Source organism: Caretta caretta, chromosome 9 (assembly GCF_965140235.1).
Source record: "Caretta caretta isolate rCarCar2 chromosome 9, rCarCar1.hap1, whole genome shotgun sequence".
Taxonomy (NCBI): domain Eukaryota; kingdom Metazoa; phylum Chordata; order Testudines; family Cheloniidae; genus Caretta; species Caretta caretta.
The window spans coordinates 38,246,949-38,260,427 of NC_134214.1; the positions used below are offsets into that span (position 1 = coordinate 38,246,949).

Genomic DNA, 13,479 nt, shown 5'->3' on the forward strand with positions numbered 1-13,479 from the left:
ATGCTCAAAGGTTCCACATTTGTCCTTGATGGCCATAAACAGCCAGATTAATAATCGAGCCCTTCCTTTCAAATGGGGTTTGCCACTTCATTGTTCCAGTTGGAGCTTTAATTTACAGTGGTCTTCAGAATCTGTGGTTTTGCAGGATCACTGTGGTGAAAAGACCAAGTAGCTGGAATTTCACTGGGTCTGGTTCGGTGTCTATAGCTAACTCCATATTAGGTGAATGATCTTGTATTCTTTGCACATACCAAAATCACACTACCTTTGATGGGATTTTGGGGTAGTGCAAGGAATTGCAAGATTGGGCTACAGTCCACTTAAAATCACCTGGTTCTCCGTTTTTATTCTTAGAACTGAAGTGCATATGTGTGTGTTCATCTATCTACAAATACAGATTGGTGAACTCAAAACATTTTTTTTAAAAAGAGCAAACCCATTTTCCTGCCAGTGCAGAAAAACCTCCAGAACATGAGAACAATGTTATCTGACGCTTGTGATGTCACAAATGTGCTGAATGTTTAAGCAGTTTATTGTAGCCTCCTTCTAAAAAATATTCACCAATGTATAAGTGATATAAATATCAAACTGGAATAGCAAACAGAACAAATAAGGTGTTTATTTTGGTTTGAAGGGAATTCCATACAAAGTCACTTGTGGCTTAGCCATATTCAAGAGTCCGGAATTATGTGATCATCCTAAATCTTTTCCACTCTTTTGTGTAGTCTAATGTAAAATACAAGGTTTACAAAAAAGTATTTGGGAGCTCATCATTTGCAGTATATCTTTTGTCGTTTCTGGTTGTCTTTGTTTTTTAATTCAGAATTATTCCATCTAACAGATGGGTTTGAGTACTAATAATGTTAGATCATTATCCTTGGAACAAATTTTAACAGTTAAGAAAGTTAAACACGCTTTCAAAAATGCTCCAGGTTTAAAAGTGAGAGATGATCAAGTTAATGTAGATATTCACCTAACTGAAAAAAAGTTTTGGTTTTGCTCTAAGTTGGATATGGTCATGCTCTGCATGTATAGAAATGCTCGGGTAAATACTGTCTGTCATATTGACCTTTGGCAACTGGAAATTAATCTATTTTTTCTGTCTTTCTGCAGTTACCCTGTTGGATTCCAGATCAGTTCAGGGGGAACTTGGGTGGATAGCAAGTCCTTTGGAAGGAGGGGTAAGTTCTGAATTACTATCTGATCAAAAGGGTAAAAGGGAATGATTAGTAAGTTTCTGCAGAGTCCTAATGGCTCGATTATTGTTTGTGGTAAGGAGGTCAGATTTTTTCCATGCCTATGAAGTGAATTACACTTTGTTGGAGAAACCCTATACTCCCTTCGGATAGTTCTATCATTGAAGAATTAGAAACCAAAAGGGCAGAAAAAGGTTTCAAAATTAGGAGATTGGTCAAAGCATGGACTTAGATGCCTATTTAAAACTGAAATACCAACAAGAAATGTGATCTGGAGACCAAACTGGAATCCACCCCTGTAATTGTTCTATCCACGGACAGTCTCTGTTCAGAGCAATTGCTGTTCTATTTCTAAATTGAGTGTGTGGTGTGGGGGAAAAGGAATCAATAGACAAGACAGACCTTTCTTATGGCGTGAAGGGACAGTAGTTAAATAGATTTATTTCAAAGTGTAAACAATATTGCAAGTTTTGATCCCTGTACAAATAAAGCCCAATCTCAGATTTTTTTAGGGTTTTCTTTTGTACAGTGGGCAAATCATATGAATTTCTTTTGAGGACCCTATAAAAAGAGTAGTAACCAACAGTATGTTATGTTGCAGATCCTGAAAGGAAGGGTCACACATTTTGTGGTTGGAGTTAGGAAGATTTTAGCATAGTCCTTTGTATGCAAAACCTTCACTGCTAATTTAACTAAATATTTGGAGGCACAAGCTGGCTGCTACCTGCAGTGAGCCCAATCAGGCAAGCTGCAGAGCACCTCTTGTGGGAAGCTGCTGAGACCCCTCAAATCCCCCAACGAAGAACTATATAGGAGCTGAGGGCACTTTGCACCTTGAAGGATTGGACCATTTAAGACTGAAAAAAATGTATCAGAACCTTTTTCTCTACAGGAAATTGTAAAAGTAAACAATTTAAGAAAAAATGTTAGTAATGTACATCCTGCTCCTATCAAATTAAAATACACTCAGATCCTTTTTAAAATTAAACAAATAAGTCTTCTTAAATACAAACACATGCTATTACTAAGTCAAAATGAGTGAAAATAAAGGGACTTAAAGATAAATAGTTAGTATAAGTGGATTCTTCCAGTACCTAATGAAACACACTGTAGACTAACGTTCCCTCCGTGCCCCCTCCCCACCCAACTAAGAAGGAAAGGAAACAGTAGCAAATGGAAGGAATTTGAGGCCATTTATTTTAGTGATGCATTATGCATAAGCTTTGAATTAACCATAACATGGGAAAATGGAGGATTGTTTTGCCCCCCATTGTTGTTCTGCCTGAACTTGACTGTAGAACACTGCACAGTCCCTGAGACCATTTTTTAAAGAGAGGGGAAGTGATTGGCAGGCCTCTGGCGGTGTAGACAGCACACATTCACTGTTGATTGCAGGCAATTGCCCTCATCTTTTGACAGTGGGGAAAGGTACAGCTTTATCTCAGTGAGAGTCAGGCTTCCTTGTTAATTCTATACCCTGGAAAGGTCAATGATTCAGACAGAGCCTTTCTTATGCTTCACCAAGGGGTACCTACAGTGTAGATTAAAATATATTAAGAGTCTTTTAATAAGTCAGTAGCAGAATCGATGACCAAAGGAGCTCTGTATGTTTTTAATACTTACTTGATTCCCCCCCTCTTAGTCATCTTTGAAGACTCCTCTCAAGTTTGAGAAGGAAATGGGTACTGTTTTATTGTGGACGTGACTGGTTTCACTAAGCCGACCTATGTGTGTTCTATTTTTAATTTGGTAGTGAAAAATTTAAGAGTACATGGTCTGTCTGTGCGATAGAGTGCTTGGAAAGCATTTATTATAACTTCATAGGCTGCAAATTTATTTCAAAGCAGCAGAAAAGAACACCCTTTTCTCTTTCTTTTTTTTCTTTTTCGAAAAGAGCCCCTGAAGTTCTATCCTTCCAGGCCAGTTTGTTTTCTTTTTAACTGTGTGTAGCTTATTGTATGTACTTAAAAAAAACTGTTTTATAGATCTACAACAGACCTTTAGATGTTAAGCCTTTTATTTGTTAATATGAGATATTGGAGGTAAAAATAGGGTATTGACCAATGAATAGAACTAAACATTATCAAATTTATATAGTAACCCTGGAGGAATTAAAGTATTACATTATAAATTTAATTTAATGAATTACTCTTAAATTTCACAGTTGAAAGAGAGGTTCTATTTCTGGAATGCTTTTCTGCGCATCATTAAACCATAAAATTAATTGTATTATAAAACTTCATTTTAGAGGGAAAGCAAAAAGATATTTCTTTGAAGACACATTTAGTGTTGCATATAATCTCAAGTGGTTGGAAATTTAGAACTCTAATTGTTTACAGCAGCCGACAGATTTTTAAAAAATTAAATAAGAAACAGATTTTTTTTAAAAAGGTCATGTATGTATTTTGCACTGAGGGCCTGATCCAACTGAATTTGGTTGTAGTCTTCCTATTGACTTCAGTGAGCTTCAGAGCAAATCCTACAACTACATCGTCTATTGTGTGAACATGCTAAAGGAAATCCCTTTGACAACTCTTTATATCTCCCCCCACCCTATCCCCTCACACACTCAGGAGGTAGTGCAGGCCATCGGAAGATAAGGAGAATGGAAAGTGATGGATCATAAAGACACAAAACTAGTTTCATGGCAGCTGCAAATTAAAGAACTCTATCTGGTTACTAACTCCGTGTTACATTTTACATTGGTAGATGACTTTCCAGTTTTTCCCTTTTCTGCAACATGTAGTGTGACATGATGTGTATCGATTTTCCACCCGCTTCCCTCCTTTTTAATTCACAAGTATCTCTAGGCAGAAACTAAAATATTACCCTCTTTACTACTTTTAACTCATGGTGCCACTGCTAACTGCCATAGATGCATAAGCAGATTCAGCTACTCTGGGGGCTTTTAAATTAAACAGCACTTGCAAAAGAGCAATTCTTATAAAAAGAATGCAGGATATTATGTGCTGAGGTCCACGGTGTTAAGAATGTTGCTGTTTATCAAAGCAGCACCTTTAGTAGTTTTCAAAAGCATTTCTAGGAAGCTCCTGGAAAGTTGCATTATAACAATTTTCCAAGCATATTTTTCACGTGCTTCATTGTACAGCCTGGAATCCCAGCCAGAGTGTAGCTTTTATCGAATACAAATGTTTAAAAAAGGATTTTCCCCCTTCTAATTCAGCAGAACCATGATTCTTTTTCTGAAAAAGAGACAAAAGAAGGCCACTGTGGTGGCTTTCTTTTCTGCATTATGTGATTATCATAATCTCTAACATTTTTTTCAAAGCTGTGATTCACCATTTCCTTTCTTTTATGGTATGTTCATCACACTTTTGCTGAAACATTGGTTCACACACATGGGAGCCAAATTCATCCTTCACATAACTTCTCTGACACAAATGTAGTTAGTTACTTCAGGGATTGAATTTGCTCCAATGCGATAGCTATGTTGCTTTTTATTCCCCCTACTTTCCGTTCCCTTCAGGAGAGGAAAATCCCTACATCAATGCAAGTTTAAAGCCTGCCTACAGCATTATAACATATTAGGGTTTATTAGACTGTAAATTTAACTGCCTGAGGTTTCTAACTCCAGGATGGTATGAAAATAAAAGGCGGTAAATAAGAGTTTTTATTTTTGGTATCAGGAAGCAGAGTTCTGTCAGTGATGCTAATTAACTGACAAAAAGAAAAGGAGTACTTGTGGCACCTTAGAGACTAACAAATTTATTTGAGCATAAGCTTTCGTGAGCTAAGCTCACTTCATCGGATGCGATGAAGTGAGCTGTAGCTCACGAAAGCTTATGCTCAAATAAATTTGTTAGTCTCTAAGGTGCCACAAGTACTCCTTTTCTTTTTGCGAATACAGACTAACACGCCTGCTACTCTGAAACCTGTACTTAAACCACATTCCTCCCTCCCAGTCTTTAACAATCCAAGGGTGAAATCCTGCCCCCATTGAAGTCAATGGCAAAAGTCTTACTGACTTCCCTGGGGCCAGAATTTCACCCCAGGTCTCCAGTAAAGCAATGCTCATAATAGATATCCATTTGTAAATAAATTTGTACTGTTGCCATTCCAAACTGAGGATGGTTTAATGGGGGAATTTGTTTGTAGCTGGTTTTTGAAAGCCTAGAGAAATGACCACAAAAACATCCTTCCTTATAAAGACACTGGACAGGGACTCTGGACATCTGGATTCAGTTCCAGGTCTGCCATAGACCTTCTGTGTGACTTTAGGCAATTCACTTACTTTCTCCATGCCTCAGTTTCACATCTGTAAAATGGGGATAATTAATACTTTGCCTGTCTTTTGAGATTGTACGCTCTCCAGCGCAAGGGCTATCTTGAAGTATGTGTTTTTTCAGTGATTAGCAAAACTGGAGCAGATCTGGGTGGGGGCCTCTAGGGATTGTTGGCCTAGCTCAGTGTGATGTTTTTTGTTTGTTCTTAAATATATGTTCACTGAGGTATTTTACCAACCTAATTTTGAACTTGCTTTCTCCGTAACGGACTGATTTTTAGGTACTTGGTGTAATACATATGACTTGGTTTAACGACTTTTCTATAAATGAAAACAAATGAAAGCTGCATGCTACCAGTAGAAGCAAAAGGATTAATTCTGTAGTGAAGAGCTGATGTACCTTTGTTAACACTGATGTACTTTTTGCTTTGATTCTTCACAGTGGGAGGAAGTAAGCATTATGGATGAGAAAAACACTCCGATCCGCACCTATCAAGTCTGCAATGTAATGGAGCCGAGTCAGAACAACTGGTTACGAACTGACTGGATTCCCCGCGAGGGGGCTCAGAGAGTATATATTGAAATTAAATTCACATTGAGAGACTGCAACAGTCTGCCAGGTGTCATGGGAACTTGCAAAGAGACTTTTAACCTTTACTACTATGAATCAAACAATGATAAGGAGCGTTATATCCGTGAGAGCCAGTTTGCCAAGATCGACACCATTGCTGCTGATGAGAGCTTCACTCAGGTGGACATCGGTGATAGGATCATGAAGCTGAACACAGAGATACGTGATGTGGGCCCATTGAGCAAGAAGGGGTTTTACCTGGCTTTTCAGGATGTAGGTGCCTGCATCGCCTTGGTGTCTGTCCGTGTTTTCTACAAGAAGTGCCCATTGACTGTACGCAACCTGGCTCAGTTTCCAGACACCATCACTGGGGCTGATACATCCTCTCTAGTGGAAGTTCGGGGCTCCTGTGTGAACAACTCAGAAGAAAAGGATGTGCCAAAAATGTACTGTGGGGCAGATGGCGAATGGCTGGTACCCATTGGCAACTGTCTGTGCAATGCTGGCTATGATGAGCACAATGGAGAATGCCAAGGTAGGACCAGTCATATTGTACTTTTCATAAGGGCTCAGTGCGGGTAATTGAATGAGAGATGAAAGTAGATGGAGTAAAGCCAGTAATTAGCAGCCCCTGTGGGATGCAATGGGACAGAGGTGTCCAATGAGAGAGTGCAATAGCTCCAGGTGGCAAGGCTAAGAAGTGTATAATCCTGACAAAACAAATGATGCTACTGCAATCAGCAGAAGGCAAAACACGTTTGCTAACAAGCACTTAGATTTGAATTACCTTGGTGTAGCCACTGAAATTGGATGCAAAAGTAATGCACTGGAGCCACCATCATTTACAGAGACAAGATCTCTCTTTCACAAGCAAAGTTTGTTAAGCAGAGAAAACTCTAAGAAAGAAAAGTATTCCTTTTCTCCTTCAGGACTCAGTAGAGAACTTTGGTATTAAAACGGGAGAAGAATCAGTCAGAGAAACTTGGGTTTTATTTTGATGAGTTTAGCTCCCCCGGAAGTGTAAATCTTTGGTGTTTCACTTGTTGCAAATTTTTGTATTAAATAACCATTTGATATTTGATACTGCTGCCTTTGTTAAATATTTTCATTTCTTATAGGGGCTCTATTGTTGTCATTACAATGGAGGTGCTAGGATACTCTTAGAAATGCTACAGGCCTCCACCCCCCATACTATGCGCTGCAGAATTAGGGATTAAAGTTCATATAAAAGGCAGATTATCTCCAAAAAGATTTACATTTTCCCCCTAAGATGTTACCATTATTTTATAAGTGAACTATTAGAAATCTTGAGCCTGATCTTCTAAACCCTTACTTGTGAGCATAAATAAGATCAGCCTTTAATGGCTTCTTGTACGGATGAATGAGCCCAATCCTACAAAGTGCTGAATTGAGGGTGCTCAGCACCTTGCATTATTAGGCCTTGTATTGTTCTTGAAGATGTTTGGAAATGTAGTTTTGATCATAATGGACACTCTTCTGTTTTGCTACTTGTGCTTGTTTCCTAGGATAAGTTTAATATCTTGTTGTGACTAAGAAATTGAGAGTGAGGTAATAAAACAAACAACCGATAGTTTTTCTGCTAGACAAGTATAAGAAAAGAGCTATTTTTTTCTTAAATGCCCTACTGAAATCTTTTAGATGATAATTTACAGTCAATGTGAAGTTCATTGTTATGCATTGAAATTAACGGTCGGCAGGAAAGCAGTGCTAAGCACAAGCCTCTGCCTTCATTCTAGCATTTTCATTTGGAGAAAAAATATAAGCATATCTTATCGGCCACAAAATTACAGTGGGCTGCAGTGAGAATTGAAAAATTAACAGCACAGTGGCAGGGCACTCTGTTCACAGTAAATTACTCTGTTTTATGGAATGTTGTGAAATAGAAGCTTGGAAATCTTTGCATGTCAGTAAACATACAAATGTGGCTGATGTGGTGACTGGGGACTATAGGAGAGCATCAGTGGCTGGAGAGATTTTATTATTTTGAAATGGCCCAATAACTTGTAGTCAAGGCTCCTTGACATTTTTACAACCCAATTTGTGGGAGGAGGAGGTGAATGAAAAACGGATCTTGGTTTATTGCATGGAGATTATCCTGAGTTCTCTCCAAGGGCGATTGGGTCAGTATTGGGTCACAATGACGGATGCAGATCTAACACTTTTTTTTTTTTAGCTGTTGGCTCAAACACGAGCTAATTGCATGACAAATAGATACTGGGAGTTAATGTCTTCAGCCAGATTCTCTATAAACTCTCCACTGGGCCCATGAAAGTTGGACCCACAAAACCTGATTCTCCATTTCCTCAGTTAAAGAGAAATCTGATGGGGTCATATATAAAAGGAGAAAGAAACTCTTGCATAAAGCTAGCCTGTTGAAGTTATTTTCAGAGGATGCAAGCCATCAAGTAATTTTAAATAGTTAAAACCATTTCATCACTGGTTATTTGTGGTTTCCCTTTTGGCATTACCAATCCCAAAGTCAGAGTAGTGTACCAGGGAACTCCTCTGATTCATGAAGTTTACAATAAAGTTCACAATTCACTCTCTGTTGATTTCTACTGAGGTTAAGGCCAACTAGGCTTTTGACATTGCTGGAGAAGTTTTCCCATTTCCATAGTCCAGTTAATTTTACAGTTCAGCAAATTTGCTTCTCTCATAGGTTTTTCTGGGGGAAGGGTTGAGAGAGGGGAATGCTTCCCATGGATTTTGAGGGGATGGTGAGGCGGGACGAAAGATCTTAAGTCTGCAAAAGCCTATAAAAAGACACCAGCCTATGACTGGAACCTTGCAAGCAGGTTCCACCCCAATTGTTTTTCAATGGGTTGACTGTGGCAGGACAAATACAAGAGTATGTCAGAGGTCACCCATTTCCTCATCCATCTTCCTCCTGTGATCCCGAGGTCAGAGTTGATTGATTAAGATCTTAAAAGTTTGACAAAGGCTTGGTAGGCAAGAATAGTCAGGGTGGGTGCAGGGTGGGGGGGGGGGTGCCCCTGTTGTTGTGAGATCTAACGCTGGTCATCTGCTGGAGACTTCAGAAGCCTTGGGGACAGAACTACACTTCCTCTTGCCATTCTCATCTCCAGCAGTATATGCTAATGGAGGCCAAGAATGAGGAGACATGTCAGAGTTTATAAGGTGATGGTTGGATTGTCCCAAAAGCAGATGCAAGTTCATTCCAGCTCCTGATCTTGAATAACATTTTCTGAGCTGATTTTGTTCAGTCTTTGGTGGGAGACAACCACATAGTGTTAAGCAACTCTTCTTTCAAGGAGAATGTATGTCTGCAGTTAACAGCAGTTTGAACCTGTTGAATAGGTGATGCTGAGAATTAGAACAGGTCAAAAAAACAGGAGATTTTTTTTAGGGGGGGGGACAAGTATTGCTAAAAAATTGCCCCTCTTTTGTTGGAAAATTTCTGACAAGCTCTCCTGAGGATAATTGTTCTGCGGAGACCTTGTCATCTGTCAAAAATCAAGGAAGGGGAAAAAATAACATCTTAAACTTTATTCAGCTAAGGAAGGTTCCCAGATATGATACAGTGGAACACTGGAATATTTGACACTGATGCACACAATCAAAGCTGGTTAGCTGAGCAGTCATTCTCCTCTCATGATAGAGGTTTCAGCTTTAACACCCAGTAGAAAGAAGGTAATTTTAACATTGATTTTTGTTCTCTTCTTTCCCTCCCACCCCCCCGCCTCTGATTTGTTCTTTAATGATCAAGGTTTTAGGAAAAGAAAAAAAGTCATGAAGAATATTATTAATGAAACATGAAATTATCTTATTTTATGACCTATCGCAAGGTTAAGGTAATTACTGCTTTTGGGGAAAGTCAAGCCATAGTGTTTCTTTTGAATATGTCATTGTGATATAAATTATTTTACACTTTAAATATTGTATAAATTATTTTATTGTATACTCGTATTATACAATGAGTATAGTGTGATTTAGATGTAGTTATGTAATTTTCTTATCACAATCAAATGGCTGTCCATATATTTTGGGAGGGGAGTAAAAGGAAAAAAATAGACAGATTATAAATATAATAGATTGAAACCATCTGGGATGGTTCTGATGCTGTGAAATTACAATTCTCAGTTTAGACCTGACATTTAGTGTAAATATGTGAGACAACCAAGAGCTTTTTTGCTATGATTTGTGTAAAGGTTATGAGAGTTAAGTGCTTTGTCTTCATACACTTGCTGTTGTGAGTTCTGAACAGGCCAGCTGGCAGAAAATCCAGCATCGTTTAAAATGTGGTTTAGAGTGTTGCCTTTTCATATCCTTGCCATTTTTGGAATTTTCCTCCTACCTTTGATAATGGCAAACTTAAGAAGCAATCCCTTGAGTAATATGATTGGTTTTATCTCTGTGGCTTTGAATAATGGCTGTGATCATTGAGAGAAACAATTCATTTTATATCAGAGGATCAGAGTTTAATTATTGTTCTTTTTCTGTTACACATTGGTTTGGTTGCGGCTAAATTTTTGCCAAAATAACTTAGCTGCTCTTTCCATCAGCACAAAGGGCAATCGCGGAGGTTACCCAGAGAGAGGAGAGTTGAGTTCGCCATTTAAGATGTGCAGACTGATTATTTTTTTGGCAACAGAAAAAATAAAAAACTGGAAGAGAGAAGCTGCTGGGTGGGGGAAAGACTTATCTGTATAAAATAAGTGATTTGAACATATTCCTCTTTAGCAGAGTCCACCACATCTTATCAGGATAGCTCCCTATATGATTTTGTACCACAGTGTGGTGCAAGATGTCCACTTAAATATTTGGCACACTTAAAATCCCCCCCCTTAGATGTAAATCTAAAAAGTTCCTTTAAAATCTTCCTTGGCACATATCTGTGGGTGTGCTTTCATTTGGAATCAGTGACAAAACTATTATTCATTTATGTGAGAGCAGGACCTGGTCATTACATGGGATGTTATTAGTAAGAAGGAAGGTCAACAAACTATGTTAAAACTAAATGGAAAAAAAATCCTTTTATTAATTTATTAGAAGACTGGATAGCAGCCTTCAGTTGTTTTTGTAAGATACCAGACAAAATTCTACTGATAAAAATCTCCACAACCTAGCTTGTGTTACATGTGATGAGACCTAGATATATAGTCTTTCCTGTCAAGGGGTTATTTTATCGGTGTCTAATAACATGGTCCCATGGTCTTGGATTTTATTGTGCTTTTGAGAAGGAGTGATTAAGCAATAGCTCAGCTGTATGCTTGTCTCTTTTGAGACTCTGCTCTCCCCTCCCAACTTCTGATCTAAATATCTTCTCTCATTTCATCCCATAATGTTGCATCTTTTTATGTTTTTGGGCAGCCGGTGAGGTCATATAGTTTCATGAATCAGAGACAATTAAAATGTCCATTTAGTCATGGGAATGTTATGAATATTCAGAGCCTCCTTCACCTCCCTGGGAAGCAAACATGTTGGTTTCCTTCTCTTTACTCCCATTGGAGACTAGGAAAGTTTTCTCTGTAAATGGGGATTGTCAACTGTCTGGCCAGTTTGCCTTTTGCATGCAGCAGATTCCTCATTTGCATATTTTGTATACACCTCATGCAAAGCAGCACACCCATTTCCCCATTTCACAAAGGAGATAAGAGCTTCTTCCTTTGGCCAAAATCTCCTTCTGTTTAGGAAGACCCTGAAGATTTGGATTTTATGCAAATTAATTCTGTTTTGATTTAAGTTATTTCTTTAAGAGATACAGAGTGCAATATTTGTACAGTGTTCTTATTGTACCCCAGCTCTTCTCCTTCTGAATATGGCTGATTGTCACTCTCTACTAAATGCTGGAGCCCACTTGCTCATTTCAAGTTGACATGTGGGAAAGTGCTACACTCTGGTAAAACTCTCAGCTTGTTTGTAAACTGATCACTCACTTGCAGTGTAGTTTCTAGTGCTTTTTATTGGTGGGGGGGGGTGCATGTTGCTGGGTGTGATTTTACTCACAGTGTTTATGGGTGACCTTCTGTAGTTACATCTTTTCCAAGGGAACCAACTTCAGGAACAGGAACTTCCTAAAAATAAAAGCATAAAGTTGTGTGTCTCAGGAAGACTCCAATGCACAGGGGCAGTTCAAATGTGATATAATTCCTTTGAGTTCCTGGGCTTGCCACAGGAATGAACTTGGCCCGGAATTATTAGTTTGGGGGATGGAGAGAATTCAGTTTGTAGTGCTCGGATAAACTTGCACAAATTAAACTGCTACATTTCTTTATCAAAAAAAAAAAAAATCTCTGAGAAAAGAATGATTGCCCTCGATAAACTTCCTAATTACACATGCACCCATATATTTTGATTTAAGTAGCTTTCCCTTTTTAATTTTTTCGCTTTAACTTTACTTAAAATTTGCCATTGGCCTGCAGGAAAGCTGAGGCTCATTAAATGCTCCCCAAACTCAGGCTTGTTTGGGACGTATTTGTTGAAAGGTTTATTGATTTAAGTCAGAACACATGCTGCATGCATGTACTGTATTTGTTTAAAAAGCACTGTTTTTCATTTTGTGTTTTATAAATCAACAGTATGAAGTTAGGACTGTGATCAGATTAGGGGCTGCATTCTGTAAACCATCAAGGCAGGGGCTTTTGTTGAAAATATAAGCATACAATTTTTAATGTCCAATTAGTGTTTAACTTAAAGATAATTTCACAGGGCCATAAATGGCACAGTGTCATACCGTGTGGCATAATTAAGCAGAGGCAGGACTGTTTAAAACAACAAAGAAACGTGCAGAAACTTTGGTTTTGCCCTGTGCAATACCTCAGGAAGTGAGATGGTGCTGTTCAAAGTACAATTGGAATGGACTATTAGGGTTAAATAATACCAAGAGGTACTGTGTGCTTGGTATGTGCTTCATGAGTTAGTCATTTGTGCCAAGAGAAAATTCAGAGAGAAAGTTCTTTCTCTTAGGATAGGTTTAAAGTAGTGTTTGCATTATGGTAGCACGTGGAGGTCTCAGCTGAGATCAGGGCCTTGTTTTGCTATGTCTAGCACAAGATGGGCCCCTACCCTAACAACCTTACAATCTAAATAGACAAAACAGGCAAAGTATGGGGAAGGAGAAGGAAGTAATGCTGTCCCCATTTTAATGGATGGGGACCTGAAGCATAGAGAGATTAGGTAACATGCTCAAGGTCATGTGAGAAGTCTGTGGCTGAGCTTGGAACTGAATGCAGCTCTCCTGAGTCCTAGTCTAGTGTCTGAGCCATCAGGCCGTCCTTCCTCCCCCTGACAGATCCACACTTCTCAAAGGTGATCCTAGGAACAATGTCCTAATCTGTTACAGATTTCCATCTGCTTGACATCTTAAATTATCATTTGAACCAAGTTAGTTGATAATAATAATTCTCTTATATATGTGAATACACAGCCCCAATCCAAGGCTGTGGTACAGTGTCTCAATTACCCAGATAATCCTGTTTGCTTGTATT

The 13,479-nt window shown here is 38.6% G+C and overlaps 1 protein-coding gene across 2 annotated transcripts in view; it reads left to right on the forward strand.

Annotated features, from left to right (window-relative positions):
• Window positions 1-13,479, forward strand: part of EPHA4 (EPH receptor A4) — a 125,679-nt gene that overhangs the window by 1,542 nt on the left and 110,658 nt on the right. For both annotated transcript variants that reach the window (XR_007358437.2, XM_048864134.2), the window contains exons 2-3: window positions 1,114-1,181; window positions 5,882-6,545. Coding sequence is in view for 1 of the 2 variants with exons in the window: in XM_048864134.2 (XP_048720091.1) it covers window positions 1,114-1,181; window positions 5,882-6,545 (732 nt within the window). In the remaining variant the exon portion in view is untranslated. The remainder of the gene's footprint in view (window positions 1-1,113; window positions 1,182-5,881; window positions 6,546-13,479) is intronic.